The sequence below is a fragment of the Staurois parvus genome, unplaced genomic scaffold (genome assembly GCF_062004578.1).
Source record: "Staurois parvus isolate SC_StPar_1 unplaced genomic scaffold, SC_StPar_1.0 ptg001003l, whole genome shotgun sequence".
Lineage (NCBI taxonomy): Eukaryota > Metazoa > Chordata > Amphibia > Anura > Ranidae > Staurois > Staurois parvus.
This window is the reverse complement of record NW_028318799.1, coordinates 532464-549542: the sequence shown is the minus strand read 5'-3', so window position 1 is coordinate 549542 and position 17079 is coordinate 532464. Positions and strand designations below refer to the sequence as shown.

The following is a 17079-nucleotide window of genomic DNA, read 5'->3' as shown; positions in this document are numbered from 1 at the left end:
CATGTAAATCAGTGTGCATGAGCTGACAGGGAGGAGAACTCCCTGTTGGAAATGCTCGGTAATAACCAGGTGCTGGTGAGTAATCACTGGCGTGTGTGTGTGTGGTTTTTTTTTTTTTTTGCATTTCCGGATAGGGGTCATGCTAGCTGCCGTGGCTGTCAATCACTGGGTCCCGGCCGGTGATTACTCTCCGGTACCCGAAGATTGCCGAGCATCTCTGACTGTGAGGAGAACTGTTTTTTGTTTACAGCTCGTGCACACTGCTTTGGATGGCTGTGCACAGCCATCCAAAGCAGTGTTTGCAGTGAAGCACAGCTTATAGTAAAACGGCACACAATAACCCTTTGATTGCTCCTCATGTTAACTCCTTCCTGCCAAGTGCCATTAGTACAGTGGCAGTGTGTTTTTTTGTTTTTGTTTTTTTTTGCACTGATCTCTGTATTGGTGTCACTGGGGATGTCAGTGACACCAAGTCAGTTACCCCCCAGTGTCAGAATGCCTGCTGCAGTCCCACTATAAGTTGCCCGTCGCCGCCATTACTAGTAAAAATAAAAAATAAAAATCCCAGTATTTATACTGCCATTTCCATTTGTATACACTATAACTTTCATGTAAAACAATTTACACGTATTGGAATTTTTTTTTTTTTTTTTTTTTTTAGCAGAATTCATTTTGGCCTATATTTATTTTTTTTCAGTTATTTATTGTGCATTAAAAAAAAATATATACACACACTTCATTTTGGGTGCAGTGTTGCATGACCACTCAATTGTCAGTTTAATGTAACACAGCGCCATAATCGCAAAATATTGCCTGGTCGGAGAGAGGAAAAAAACCTCTGGAGGACAAGTGGTTAAGCAAGGCTTTTGGGTCCTTAATCCTGTCTAAATTGGCAATACTCCATGCAGGTACTTTGTGATATTTTACTTATTGTTTTTTTTTGTTTTTTTTTGTTTTTTTTTTTTTCCTCCACTGCAGAGCTACTTGGATTTCTGCCCCAGGCTACACAAGGCCTCTAAAACTACCCTAAATGACATTAAGCTCTTGACTTCCAGTATTAGGCCTGCCTCTGCCATTTTAGCTTTCAGTTGTCGGGACCTTTTTGCCTTTCTGATACTGGACATTTGAATGTTGAAAGTGGGGATTAATGTCAGTTTGGGCATGTATCTGTCCTGCATGCAGTCAGGTGGCAGCTGAGAAACCTATCCACCTTAATGAATACCATAAATATTACACAAGCCCCAGGTTGGGCACACTTTAGTATTTTGAAACCGTGCTTGGGACGTGGCTGGTCACTTTAGGCAGGCTATAAAGTTCTGATTTTAGTGTGTGTGATCTATACCGTGTGCAATTATACAAAAAAAGTTGCTGTTCTTGCCTGACTCCTACTGGGGCCACAAATCTGACAGCTGCAATGCTTATAATTCAGCAGTAGTAAATTATGTACCTCAGCCATGCTTCTGGTTTACATACTTGGTTTAGATGGCTTTTTGGTATAAGCTGAGTTCAAACAAAGCAACCTAAAACCATTATACTTTCATCCTCTCTAATAGTCTGAAGTTCAGAGGGCCCCTCCCTGGTGCCTATCTTTGGGCATTCTCACTGGCTGCCGCAAGATGATGCAACTCCTGTGCTTGTGCATGAGTTTATCATCCTGGCACACAGGGATTGTGCTGGCGCTGTAGGCTGAGCTGTGCACATGGAGCTTAGTTTACATTCTACAGAATACTGCAGGCAGGTGTATCCTATATGGTAAGCTCTAATGAGCAGGACCCTCTTTCCTCTTGTACCGAATTGTATTGTAAGTAATGTCTACCTTCATTTTGTAAAGTGCAGCGCAAACCGTTGGTGCTGTATAATAATGTATTGCAGCCATTGCATGTCTCCAGCAATAGCTAACCTTCCTGCTGGCAAGTTTGTTTTTTTTTTTTTTAAACATTGCTTTAGTTACTTCCTAGTTTCCATGCCTAGGCAAATGTCATGCATCCCAGTAGTCTTCATGAAAGGAGGGGTTTTCTCAGCTAAGTACACCCTCCTGCCTGCATACCTGAGCTAAGAGCCAATGGATTCCAGGAAGTAAATGCTTCATGAATCATCAGCTCTTAATCAAGATGGCCACAACCAGGGATGTTTGGGGATGTTTCTTTAAAGCGATTTTCTCAGCAAAATAAAGCATGGAGACATGAATGTGGAGAAGTTTGCTCTGAATCATAAATCAAATGATTTTGGTTTGTGCTGCTCAGATACAGTGTAGTTCCGTTTTTAAGTTGGATCCATGGTGTTAATGGCAAAAATAGCTTTACTTGTGGTTTTGAGTTCACTGTGCCATGTATCAAAAATGTAAGGAGGTGAATGGGATCTGAGTGGGTGATCTCTGAACTGCATCTCAATCTTCTGGAATGTTTACGTTCTATAGGCCTTATGAATGCCCAGCTATCCAAATATGCTGAGTGAATCTTTAGAAAGGAAAACCACTTGATTCCCCCATCAACAGTCAGTGTTGATGGGGAAATCCCTCCCACAGTGCTATTGTGTTCTACCAGCAGAGAGAGCCTTCTCAACCTGCAGAACCTAGCCTGCCCATATATGGATCAATTCTTGACCAGTCCCTGTTGAACTGGCCAAGATTCAACCCGCGTGTGTGTGTGTGTGTGTGTGTGTGTGTGTGTGTGACGTCAAAGTGAAGCAGCCAAGAGGAGTAACTTTTTGGGGGAGTGGTTGTGCAGCTGGGAGGAAGCTTATAGGAACAAAAAAGTAAAACTGCTGTTTATCATCCCCTAGACAAGCATTTTGTTTGGCAATTCCTAACATTGCCTTTTTGTAGTGGAGGAAATATTCATACCAGTAAAACACCTCTTCATTTCAGTTGCACCTCATGTTGTGGCTTACAAGAAAACAGAACATGGAAATGAAGGAGACACAGGAGTGCTGACCTGCAAAAGTAACTCTTTCCCACATGTAGAAGAGTGGATGTGGTCAATGGTTTCAGCAGATGGAAATAAGGTATGAGTTGGGTGCACAACCAGACTTGATGGAGGGGAGGGGGGGGGGGAGGTGCTGGGGGGAGGTTTACGTGTGTTCTTTTTGAATGTCTGACATTTTACTCTGAAACTGCTCTCTGCAATCTGCATGAAATTCATTTTCAGCTTTTTGGCAGAAACCTGAAGGTTTTGTGCCAATATTGACTGGTATTTGGAACTGTTCATAATTCCCTCTACCTTGAGTAAGGCCCCAGTTCCAGCTGGAAAAAAAAAACGCTCCAAATCATGATGCTGCCACCACCATGTTTCACTGTGGGTATGGTGTTCTTTTGGTGATGTGCAGTGTTGTGTGTGGTGTGTTTTTTTTTTTTTTTTTTTTTTTTTTTTTTTTTTTTTTTGCGCCAAACATATTTTTTTGGAATTATGGCCAAAGAGTTGAACCTTGGTTTCATCAGACCATAACACCTTTTCCCACATGCTTTTGGGAGTCTTCAGATGTATTTTGCAAAATTTAGCCAGGCTTGGATGTTTTTCTTAAGAAAAGGCTTCCATCTTGCCACTCTACCCCATAGCCCAGACATATGAAGAATACAGGAGATTGTTGTCACATGTACCAGACAGCCAGTACTTGGCAGATATTCCTGCAGCTCCTTTAATGTTTCTGTAGGCCTCTTGTCAGCCTCCCAGACCAGTTTTCTTCTCGTCTTTTCATCACTTTTGGAGGGACGTCCAGTTCTTGGTAATGTCACTATTGCGCCATATTTTCTCCACTTGATGATTGTCTTCACTGTGTTCCATGGTATATCTAATGCCTTGGAAATTCTTTTGTAAACCTCTCCCGACTGACACCTTTTAACAATGAGATCCCTCTGATTCTTTGGAAGCTCTTTGCAGACCACGGCTTTTGCTGTAGGATGCGACTAAGAAAATGTCTGTCAGGAAAGAAAAGACTTGGGGTTAATTAGTGGCATTTTAAATGATATGATGGCAGGTGTGTACTGACTCCTATTTAACATGATTTTGAGTGTGCTTAATTCTGAACATGGCTACATCCCCCAGCTATAAGAGGGTGTGCACAGATTTATTTTACCGCCCCAGGCGCCACACACGCACTTTCAGTCTGTTTTTCAATTGAGCTGTACAGTTTATAGATCAGATTGAAGGTGAGAAGTTCTGAAATTATTTTTGTCTCGTTAACAGGGGTGTGTAGACTTGTTATATCCACTGTACGTGGTGTATCCAGGCAAATTGTACATTTAGTGCTATGTATTTTGGATGAGATTTTGTGGTACTACTACTTTTTTTACAGCAATAAACTCCCCAGAATCTCATAAATGGAGAAGTCTAGGGTCCATAAAATCGCACTACTTCACACCAGAGTAGTACAGGACCCTTTCCCAAAATCACATCAGTCGTGCTGCATTGATGTGAACAACCACCATTGTAAACAATCCTTTCCATTGTCAAGCGATTTCTGTGTGACTCAAGTGAAAAATCACAGTAGTGTGATTCAGGCCTAACTGCTTCTGCAACTGTGCATTGGAGTGTGGCAGAATTACACTGATTAGGCACGAATACTTGAATACATTTGTTATTGCCTGTGGCACATATTGAATAGGCCTGGTTATACAATTCATTTTATTCTGAGTATGTTAAACCCTGTTCTTTAGTAGATTTAGCATGCATGGAAAATCAAACCAGTTCAGTGCAGAATTTAAAGATCTGTACCTGGTGCTTGTATATCTCCCTGTTCTCTGCTCTTTAAATACTAAAATGACATTAAATCTGTTATCCAGATAGAGGTTTGTACATGTTTCAGAGCTATATGATGGAGAAATGTACTGTTTAATAATCCATGATTTTAAAAGGCCAGTAATATGCAAACCGTAGGATATGTAGGTAATGTCAACCTTCATTCTGTTTTTCACCTGAATGGGTGGTCTGGAAAACATCCTCTCCAGCTTTTTTTGTGGAAACAAGTACAAGGATTTTCTCCTGCTGTGCATAATTCAAAATGTATACACACCTTGTACCCCCCATGGACTGGACCTATTTACAGGAAAGTTATAGTTGTATGCCTGTTCTGCATAACTGCTGTCTCCTGGCAGAAATCCCAACAGCCTAGATAGATATTTTGGGAAGCTGCCTGTCATCCTGCACGTAGCAGCCCAAACCGTGCACTGAAATGAGCTCATTAAACCATCGGGTACTGTGAGTGTCCCCCATTTTAATACTAATAAAAGAAAAAAAAATGGGTTATCGCCACTTGTCTGAAAAGATATTGGCTCAGTTAAAAATGGCAAAGTCACACATTTTAGCAAAGAATGCAAATTGCTAAATGTTTAGCCAGTGGGTTTTTTATAATGTACTTCAATTTGGCTGTAGGGATCAGCTGTTGCTCAGTTGTGACTGACATGAGTGATGATCTGCGGTAGTTTCCTAAAACCTCCCAATAATTCTACCTATATTATGCTTGAACTAATAGTGTGCTGGGTATTTAACCTATTGTTGACTGTTGGAAATTGGGTGATTTGTTGGGAGTAGCCTAAAAAATTGCATGAACTCATTCTAAAATGGTACAGGTTATTAAAGGCTAAATTACAGCTATGGGCGCTTAGATACTGAATTGGGTCTGGTCTGTGGGTTAGTAACAGAGGGCCTGTTTGCAGAAAATTGTCTCATTTTGTAATGGTGACTATTAAGCCCTTCTGTAAGGGCAGATTTTCCTTTTAATGTAAGACTAAAGTTAGCAAGGCTTGGGCCATACAATTCAAGACAATTGCACTGCAGGGATATTTTTTTTATTTTTTGTTGTATTTGACTACAAAGGTATCCAAATGCTAAAAGACTTGGACTGGGATTAATCGAAATTGATGAGGGTAATGGTGCATTCAGGTCTATAGACTGTGTGCATATCACTATCACTAGATCCTTTCAGTATCTGTCAGGTTTCCTGTCGCTTCAAGTAGTGTTTTGGGCCGTAGCCCAAACTATTTCCATGCTGAATGTTAATTGGCCGAGTGCTGTATCCTACTGTATTGCTACCTACAGTATGTGGCGCTGTGTTCTTCAGCAGTGTAGGAGACTTCCCTTCTACTGCTGGATCAAAATAGCGGTGGACTGCTATACAAGGTTTCCTGTAATGACTTAGTCCTAGGAGGAAACCTTGTATTTTTGTCAATAACTATAAAGCTTTCTCTGGATGAGAGGCCTAAGCCAATCAGAGGAAGAATTAAATTCATTGTAAATAAAAATCTGAAACCATGTTTGGCAGCAGACAGGCCTGTACTGCTGCAGAACACAGCGCTGTGTATAGCTGAAGCTGGCACAATATGATCCAATGTGCACAGCTGCTGAATCGCTTGGTATATAAAGTAACGAGAACCCTGGAATTCAGCATTAAGTGGTAGTTTATGGAGTCCTGTTTTTGTGTGACTTATTGCATGTGTGATACATACTTGATGAAGTATGATATTTAAAGGAGGGAGATGTTTATCTGTCGGAGAAGGAGATATACAGGGAGATTTCTAAAGTTCTTGGTATTGAATTGCTAAGTTTAACCTAGCAAGGGTTAAAATCCTTGCAAAGCGGTTCCTAAACCGTTTCAAGTGCATACAGAGGCAAGATTTGCACTTCACAATTTTTACTTTAATTTGAAAGCATGAGAATTCAAGTGATTTTCTGTTCTACAGCCCATAGTGAACGGGAGCGAAGACCGTTATTACATAAAGTCTACTGGAAATAAGACAGAGCTACGTATTCACCAGCTGGAAATAGAAAAGGATCAAGGTGAATATATTTGCAATGGATCGAATGAACATGGTAACGAAGGGGCCATCATCTCTCTGCATGTGCGTAGCCGTCTTGCCGCACTCTGGCCATTCCTTGGCATCGTAGCTGAAGTTCTGATCCTAGTAACAGTCATCTTCATCTATGAAAAGAGGAGAAAGCCAGATGATGTGCCTGAAGGTAACACTACATTTGTCACCTTATTATAAATTCTATGTAAAAGCTTGATAAAAACATTTTATATAATTGCATAAAAATATTCTTGTTCTCTGGATGATGTCTGTTCGGGGCATGTAAGGTGCTTCTGGAGGTCTAAATATCTTTGCTAATTTTTTGTTTAATCCTGACGTTTTGTGGTCCAATTGCTACATAAAATTCCTACTTTTGTTCTGATCCTACTACATTCTGTTCCCTCTGTGTATCACTGTAGTGAACTCATTGTTTCTCTTTCTGAGCTTCTGGACATGTGAATTATTTTGGTAAGATGGAGCTTGAGCTCTTTTCCTGCTTTTGCTTGGTTAGAACATCTGCTCTGCTCTATTGAACATGTTAGCAAGGTGCCTACTATGCTGGGTTTTTTTTTTTTTTTCCAAGTTTTTATTTAATCCGGTTTTTCTTTTTCTTGTTCATAGATGAAGATGGTGGATCTGCTCCTTTGTAAGTATCAAGATTGTTCTGTTTGAGTTAACGTATTACTATAAACCCTGACCTTGTGAAACCATTTTTTCCAACTCGGTGGTTGCAAACCTTAGACATGAAATCTGAACAAAGCATATCCCTCTTTAGTGTATTTTGTCTCAATTAAGAGTCTACTGCCTTGTTCCTCTTTCAGCATGAATCATTTGTCAAGTGTTTCTGACAAATGTTTCTGACCGCAAATTTGACCGCCTCAAATCTATCCTTGTGAGCTGGGTGGAGGGGTTGTCTCTCTTCCCTCCAATCAGCCCTCCGAGTTCTACTCTCTATGCTCTGCAGAGTGTAATTTCAGCTCTCTGCCCCCTTTCTTTTATTTATTTTAACTCTGACACAAGCTGCGTGAGTCCAGTGCTTTGAACTGATGTAGGTAAGGGAAAACTGCAGATAAACAGGTACAATTTATTGGGGGGAGGGTGTTTCATCTGTGTATCACCTTAGGCCAGTCACTTCGCTGGGAATATGTAAGGGTTTGCAATCACTTTAAATCCACAGTGCGCCCTCACTGCAAGCGTTAATGACCTGTTTTGGGTAAGGATGCACTTTCCCATGTTGCAGCAGTGGAATGCCCTTCTGTGTCACCATGTACAATGCTGGGTTATTGACTTTGCATTGGTCTTGATGCTGTCAGGACCTTGGTCTGTATAGGGGAGAAGATGCTGCAGGGACCGGTCTAACTGGGCAGAGGACTGAGTAAATGGTTTCTATATTCTCTAGACTTAAATGAGCAGTTTTAACTCTTGCAGTGCAGGCAGAGCCCCATATATTAAACTCCCATGTATCCTAACAAGAAACCTTTACCATTTTTTTTTCAAGTGTCATAGAACTAGAACTCCTCTACTACACCTGCATGCTATTTTAAAGGCTTTGTACACTCAGATGTTTTTCACTGTTTAACTAGGTATTAGTGTAGTTATATTCCCTTTTTTTGTTATTTGCCTTACCTTGTAATGGTGTAGTTATAATGTTGTGGCTGCAGGTTGTAGTGTCATGGCTAAGATTCCCCTATATACATATATTACTGTGGCTAGCCTGTCCCTAGTCACCAGAGGGACAGACAACTTGTTCCACACAGCATCCAATGTTTCACAGTGATGGGAATGCTAATGTAATGAAAACACATCTCTTCTAGTATAGTAATTGGATCCGCCACAAACATGAAGAGCAATTTTAGAGATCTCACTATTTTTAGCTCTCCATGTGCTACAGACTGAGATCTAAGCATTTTGGGATAAGTAGTTCACAAAGTCCAATTCTCAAGGTTGCAGAGGTCATGCATTAACCTGTGCAATGCCATGTAGCATGCCTCATGTTTAACCAAACTTCTGACACCATGTAAAGACTTATTCTACTATAGGCTATGTACAAAGCAGCAAATGTCACTATGCAAGTACATGATCAATTCACATCTTATGTAGGTGAAAATCGCAAGGTGCAGATAGGGAGGTTTATAATGGAAACTATGGTGATGGCTTCAGGGGGTTTTATACACCCAGCAGGCATCGGGAGTGTCTATAAATCTGACAAGTCGGAATGCTTCCATACAGAATGCAGCTGTGATTCCAGTAGCAAATGTTGCAGCTGGCAATGGACTTTCCTGTAAAAGTGATCTGAGCAGCTCTACAGCAAATTGATCACTTACACAGGACACAATTATTCCGTTAACTCTAAAACTGATGACCAGTAGGGGCTTTTAAAAGTGTTGCCTATAGAAAATATAGGATACAAAGTAGGTTTGATGTATTGGGTATCCATTTACTCAGCCAACATCATCCCCTCTTTTAAAAAAAGAAAAAATGAGGTTTTGTTTGTGTGACCTAAAACTAACTTTAGTGTAATTTTTAGGGATGCACTGAAATTTCAGCCACCAAAACATATAAGCATTCTGCTGATAGGAAAAATTTAGCCGATACAGGAGACTGTGTGTGCTGTAGATGTGGAAGGTGGGAAAGGCAGGAGAGGAGCAGTGTGTGTAGTGACTGACTGTCACTAGGTCAGTGAGGGGTTTTTTTTTTGTTTGTTTTTTTTCTCACTATAGCTCAGAGTCGGCTGTCACTCGCCCCCCCCCCCCCCCTCCCCCAGCTAAAGGAAACCGTTTCCTTTTTTAGTTTCTTTTCGGAGATGAAAGAAACAGTTTCCTTTTCGTTCCAGGGAAAGTGACTGCTAATTCTGTGAGCTATAGTGAAGAAGAAAAAAATCGGCACCAACATATAGTGACATTTTTTAAATGTATGCAAATGGCTCTGGCAAGGAAAGGGTTAAGGTTGAGTGTTTGTATTGCTATGTAATCTATCACATTTGACTTCCCAGTGCTAACTCCCTAATAATGTAGCCACTCAGAACTGTAAAAAGGTCAGATAAAGCATATTTCCAAAAACCACTTCAATACTTAAAATATCTGTCCTTACATACTATGTTTTTCAAAGTGTTTTTTGTGCATTTATAATGTAATCAAGTTGCTGAGTTTTCATTTACCCTCTACAGCACATGATTCAGTCATAATGAGCATAATGGTAAAAAGCGGCATGGTGTTTTTAAAAAAAAAAAAAACAAACTGAGTTCTAGCCCTTCAAGAGATGTGGACATTTTTTTTTTTTTTTTTTTGTGACTACCTTATTTTTAGAATGTCTCTAATCTTGTGCCACTGTTGCCCATATACGATGGTTTCTTTATTACTTCTTGCCATGAAAAAGACTTAAAATGTTCCAGGTGCAGTACGACTAGCTTGTTATGAAGTAACAACGCTTTTGTTTTAAAGCTTGTCATAATACAATAAAGCTGGGGATAGTGCAGAAAAATAGAATTTTATATTCAATATGTATAAAAACAGATACTCATTTTTTGAAATTTTTGGTCTTCTATGATAACTTGCCTGTAGTTGCTAAGTAATTTCCAACCCTTCATTATAAATATTATTTATAAATTTTGTGTCTTTTTATATAGGAAAAGCAATGCTGGTGCAAATCATGACACTGTGCGACAGAGGAACTCCAGCTGAGTTGCAGGTAGAGGCTAACTTGCCCATTTCAATATCTGTATAACTGTTGTTCCTGCCCACAGGTTGGAGAAATGACTATTCAAACATGTCAGAATGAAGTTTAATTGAGAAAATAAATGGCTTTTTTTATCTTCTGCTTAACTATTACCTTTTACGTTGACCTCAAGAATTCTAAGCCTGGGATGTTTGAAAGCAGGACCAGTTTTCAGTTATGCACGGTCAGTACTTGGCAGGCTTTTGAGTCCTCTAAATTGCTGTATTAAAGGAGAAGTTCACATTTTTAGACAAATGCACATATTTTTTTGCAGTTAAAAAAATGCATTTATTTTTGTCTACAGGAGTCTGGAAAGCATTGCACCAGTGATCAGCAGATCACTGATGCCATGCAGACCTGTCGGAATATCTGCTTACTCTTACATCCCAATCGGGCAAGCAGATATTATGACAGGAAGCTTCAATGAACTACCATGGCACTCCACAGCACCGCAGTAGTTCATTGAAAACTACAAGCTGACAGCCACTAAGGCTGTCGGGACTTGCGGTTCATTCTTTCATTCACGGAAGTCTGTGAATGACTGATGTGGGCAGAACGTGCACAGGGAGGCGGGTGTCGGCTGCAGCTATGGGAACATGTTACATGTTCCACCCTAAAAACGGGTGTAATATGTTCCAAAAGGGGGAACATATCCTTTAAGCTGGCAAGACATGACAAAATTTGATCTGTGTGTATGTTGCCATCCCCATTCGACGGAAGTCTATCTTTGTTTGCCTTCTGACAAAGTACATGCTGGAAAATTTCTTCCCAACCAGCGGCTGAAGAGTCATTTTCTGACCTATATGGATAAAATTGCGAGCGCCAAAGAAGAAAAAAAGTAAAGCAACTGTGCACAAAAAAGGTAACCAATAGAACACCTTAAACAGACAATAATAAACAAATAAGTGCAGCACTGATATATATTAAACCAAATAAAATCAAATAAAATATCAAAAAGTTCCAATCGGATTAGTGATAAGTTGCCTCTTGTGCTAGGCTGACGCTGGACCCGGTATCAGTGCAAATTGATAAGGTAATGCGCACTCACCGGACGCGCATAATGTTTAACAATCCAGATGTCATCAGATAGAGGACTGGTTTAGGAGATGCTCTTCCTTCTTATGGGATGGTGGGTCGTCATATTGAATGATAAGCAGCTGATTAAGACACTCTCCGTCCACTAGATGTCCCTCTCTCCAATAGGTTTCTCTCAGGGTGTGTGAGTATCCCCTAGGAAGTACAGGTCCGTCCTTGGTTTAGTGGGTCTGCAGGCTAAAAAGCTCTGAATGGCTTTTTTTTTTTTTTTTTCTTTTGCATCAGCCTTTTTGAGAAGCTATTTCTCCACAAGGCAAGACCCTGCTGAGGAAACGTGCTATGTGCTGAACTGAGGATTTGTGAGTTGTAGAGAAATAGCTTCCGAAAAAGGCTGATGCAGAAAGAAAAAGGGCATACAGAGCTTTTTAGCCTGCAGACCCACTACTATACCAAGGACGGACCAGTACTTCCTAGGGCAGGGGTCTGAAACTTTTAAGACATAAAGACCCACTTGGACCCGTTTCCGAAGGGGAAAAAAAAGACTGGGAGCCGCAAAACCATTGCAACATTTAAAACAAATCCGACACTGCATATATTGTTTCTTACCTTAATGCTATATACAGGATCGTGCAGTTAGCTTCATCCCCCCTATAGTAATTCATCCCCCCTATAGTAATTCATCCCCCCATATAGTAATTCATCCCCCCATATAGTAATTCATCCCCCCTATAGTAATTCATCCCCCCTATAGTAATTCATCCCCCCTATAGTACTTCATCCCCCCTATAGTAATTAATTCCCCATATTGTCTCAATTCACTTACCTTTGCTCCGCGCGTTCCTCTCGCTGTGTTCCCGCGCTGTGTTCCGGGCGGACTGTGAGAGGAGTTCGTCACGCTGCCCCGCCTACATTTTGATAGCCAATGTTCCATGCTCTGCGGGCCGGATTAAAAGAGTCCTGACTTTTGAGGCGGCCGCCCGAGAGGAGGGAGGGGAGCGGGCGCCCGGCACACAGAAGAGCCGCATGTGGCTTGCGATCCGCGGCTTGCCGACCACTGAAACCCTATTGCCTGTCACCTGGTGGGCAGTGTGCTCCGGAGCCGCAGCAAAGATGAAAGAGCCGCATGCGGCTCTGGAGCCGCGGGTTGCCGACACCCGTCCTAGGGGATACTAACACACCCTGAGAGATACCAATTAGAGAGAGGGACATCTAATGGATGGAGGGTGTCTTCATCAGCTGCTTATTCAATATGATGATCCACCATCCCATCAGAGGGAAGAGCATCTCCTAAACCAGTCCTCTATCTGATGACATCTGGATTATTGTTACAAGGCACGCACATTATGCGCATCCGGTGAGTGCACATTACCTTATCAATTTGCACTTATACCGGGTCCAGTGTCACCATAGCACAAGAGGCAACTTATCACTAATCCTATTGGAACTTTTTTATTTTAATTACATTTTATTTGGTTTAATATATCAGCGCTGCACTTATTTGTTTTCTGACAGCTGCAGGTGCCACTGTCAGAATACACTTACACATGTTAGGTGTGTGGTGTGTACAACCCTTTTCATTTTTTTTATACTTCAAATCGCTATGCCTGAACAAGTATGCATTGACTTTTTTTTTTCCCTCTGACTTTTCTAATCTGTATACATGGTTTAGGCCAGTGATTATATGTATTAAAGCTAGTGGATTGATCACTGCTGCATTTTTGCAGTGGTGCCCCTTTTTTTGTTTTTGTTTTTTTTTGTTTGGTTTTCTTTTTTTCTTCCTTTCTTTCACTTGGATGTAGCTCATCCAAGTGGAAGGAAGCAATGCACTTTTGACTCGGCAGCCATACTTAATAATTGTTTTGACTTGGCAAAGTTTGGTTTGTGGGCAATATATTCTGAAACCCTAGCATTGGAAATCCCAGGTAAGATGTGCAAGGCCCCCAGTTTACAAAAGATTGTGCCTGAATTTTATTCACTTGTCTCTGCTCTGCTGTAGTCTGATCCAACCTGTCACAGACGTGTGTGTGTGTGTGTGTGTGTGTGTGTGTGGTTTTCTTGTTATGGAGTGTACATGGTTAAACGGTGACACTCTGAAGGTTAATGTGTAAGTGCTTTGTATCTGTCTCATTTTGTTTGGAGGGGAATTTTTATACTACAAATTTAACCCTTGTAATCTAAGTTTTGTTTAACTTCGCATATTACACCATATACAAGTGAAACTCGAAAAATTAGAATATTGTGCAAAAGTTAATTTATTTCAGTAATGCAACTTAAAAGGTGAAACTAATATGAGACTCATTACATGCAAAGCAAGATAGTTCAAGTCCTGAGTTGTCATAATTGTGTTGATTATGGCTTACAGCTCATGAAAACCCCAAATCCACAATCTCAGAAAATTAGAATATTGTGAAAAGGTGCAATATTCTAGGCTCAAAGTGTCCCACTCTAATCAGCTAATTAAGCCATAACACCTGCAAAGGGTTTCTGAGCCATTAAATGGTCTGTCTGGTTCAGTAGGAATCACAATCATGGGAAAGACTGCTGACCTGACAGTTGTGCAGAAAACCATCATTGATGCCCTCCATAAGGAGGGAAACCCTCAAAAGGTAATTGCAAAAGAAGTTGGATGTTCCCAAAGTGCTGTATCAAAGCACATTAATAGAAAGTTGTGTGGAAGAAAAAGGTGCACAAGCAGCAGGGATGACCTCAGCCTGCAGAGGATTGTCGTGAATGGCCTTTTCCTAAGGAGTGGACTGGAGTCAGTGCATCAAGAGCCACCACACACAGACGGATCCTGGACATGGGCTTCAAATGTCGTATTCCTCCTGAACAACAAACAACATCAGAAGCGTTTTACCTGGGCTAAAGAAAAACCGACCTGGTCTGTTGCTCAGTGGTCCAAAGTCCTCTTTTCTGATGAGAGCAACCTTTTCATCTCATTTGGAAACCAAGGACCCAGAGTATGGAGGAAGAATGGAGAGGCACACACTGCAAGATGCTTGAAATTCAGTGTGACGTTTCCACAGTCTGTGTTGACTTGGGGAGCCATGTCATCTGCTGGTGTTGGTCCACTGTGCTTCATTAAGTCCAGGGTCAACGCAGCCGTCTACCAGGAGATTTTGGAGCACTTCATGCTTCCTTCCACAGACAAGCTTTATGGGGATGCTGACTTCATTTTCCAGCAGAACTTGGCACCTGCCCACACTGCCAAAAGCACCAAAACCTGGTTCAATGGCCGTGGGATTACTGTGCTTGATTGGCCAGCAAACTCGTCTGACCTGAACCCCATAGAGAATTTATGGGGCATTGCCAAGAGAAAAATGAGACCGAACAACGCAGAAGACCTGAAGGCCGCTATTGAAGCATCCTGGTCTTCCATAACACCTCAGCAGTGCCACAGGCTGATAGCTTCCATGCCACGCCGCAATGAGCATGCTTATACTTTTCAGAGGTCCGATGATATTCTATGTACAATCATTTTTTATTGATTGCATGTAATATTCTAGTTTTCTGAGATTGTGGATTTGGGGTTTTCATGAGCTGTAAGCCATAATCATCAAATTATGACAAATCACAGTTGAACTATCTTGCTTTGCATGTAATCAGTCATATATCTCGTATATTAGTTTCACCTTTTAAGTTGCATTACTGAAATAAATGAACTTTTGCACGATATTCTAATTTTTTTCGAGTTTCACCTGTATGAGTGTCCAACCTGTGGCACAACACAAAATCATAAACTTGCTGAAAAATCTTTTTGGACTTTCCTTAAAAAAAAAAAAAAAAAAAAAAAAAAGTGTTTATACTTGGTGAATACGTGTCTGAAGAAAAATTTGTACTTCTCTTTACTGAACTTTAATTGTCCAAAAGAAAAATACTCACTCTGCACAATCGTGCCTTTTTCATGTCAACCGTTTTCGGCAGCACCTACATTTTTATAATCAACTGTTATCAAGGATGAAGCACACAAAGGGCAAAATTAGAACCAAAATATCTGATAACCACCTTGAGAATTCATTGAATTGCTACTATATCTATCCAACCAGATACTGATGTTAGTTTAATCAAAAACTGTGTGTCAAATATTGCACTAGTTTTTGTTGCCCTCTACTTTTTTTTTTTTTTTTTTTTTTATAATTTTTTTTTTTTTTTTTTTTTTTTTTAAATGAAGTTTATTACTTGGATAGGAACATTATCTATATCGGCTAACTTGTGATCGCCTGAATTTCTTCGCTCATCGGCTCTCCTTATTGTTGGTGTATTGTATGTGTGTTCAAAAAAGATTGCTTTTCTAATGTAGCTCAGAAGTCAGATTGGACATCCTTGATAGAACATTTTGTGTGTGTATACTAAAAAGATAAATGTACCTTGTGGTGCCTGATTTATAACACATCAATTAAATCCTTTTATGTTTTGTTCTGCCTTTCAGATGAAGTCTACTACACATAGAACAAGCTCTGGAGTTTTGCACTCGAGTTAATTGGATTTCCCTCTCCTGTGACCTTCCAATTATAATTGACAATTCCTCTTGTGTTTTTATGTATTTCTGTGTAATGCCTAGAAGACATTGGCTTCTAGCCATTAGCTATACTATACTGCTGAACTTTTATGTACATGTGGTTCTAGTTCTGCTGACGGGCTACTTCTAGATACTGGTGTGAATAGTTGCCAAAAATAAAGGCTTCAGGCTCACAAAAATGAAAATAGGTTCAGCAATATCAATGCCACCTTTTTTCTCTTCCATTGATCCTGTGAGTTCTGTGACATATATTATTTACTAAACTAATGTTAGATATTGATTTTATTTTGTATGTGTTCCAAACTATTACATGCAACACTTGACTGGCTTTTTTGTTTTTTCTTTCCGCTTTGAGTTGACAGACTAGGAAACTTGATTTTTTTTTTTTTTTTTTTTTTTCATACAATCTAACAAATTTGTTATGGAAAGTTGACACTGGATTGTAAATTTGTATCTGCAAAGAAACCACACCAATAAAGATTTCCCTCTTTTATTTGTGCAGTTTTCTTACTACTTTGCAAGACCTCTGTAGATTTACATCATAAGAACACATGTTTAGGATGGCCACACAGTTGGATTTATCAAAACTAAGACTGTATGAGATTGTAATATCAAAGTAAAGAAAAATGGTGCCTGAACAATGGTTTCCTTGCAAGCAGAGAAACCCTTGTTTCAGTTATTGGCACATGTAAAGTGTTACTAAACTCAGGACCCTACAATCACTATAGTTGGTCTCCCACAGTACACAACTTTAACACGTTGAACACTAATAGTCACAAGTCTTATCAGAAGTTAAAACAAAAGTATTTAGCAGTTTATATTTACTAAAATAATAATTGCATGTTCAAGCATATAGGAGTTTTCATTTTGCTTTCGGAGGATGCAGAACCCCTGACCTTTGTCTGGCCCTGTGTTGATCACATGCACTGTCCAATCAGCACTCTCCCCAGACCAAAAAAAACCCCTCTAGCAATACACACTAAACTGATCATGTGCAAAGTGTCTTGACACAATATGTCTTAACAGAAAA

The 17079-nt window shown here is 40.2% G+C and overlaps 1 protein-coding gene across 1 annotated transcript in view; it reads left to right on the top strand.

The window, feature by feature from the left end:
- Positions 1–16542, top strand: part of BSG (basigin (Ok blood group)) — a 45891-nt gene extending 29349 nt beyond the window's left edge. Inside the window, exons 4-8 of the mRNA XM_089657459.1 lie at positions 2867–3003; positions 6674–6950; positions 7403–7427; positions 10407–10468; positions 15960–16542. Coding sequence (XP_089513585.1) covers positions 2867–3003; positions 6674–6950; positions 7403–7427; positions 10407–10461 — 494 coding nt within the window. The 3' untranslated portion in view covers positions 10462–10468; positions 15960–16542. The remainder of the gene's footprint in view (positions 1–2866; positions 3004–6673; positions 6951–7402; positions 7428–10406; positions 10469–15959) is intronic.
- Positions 16543–17079: the final 537 nt, after the last annotated feature.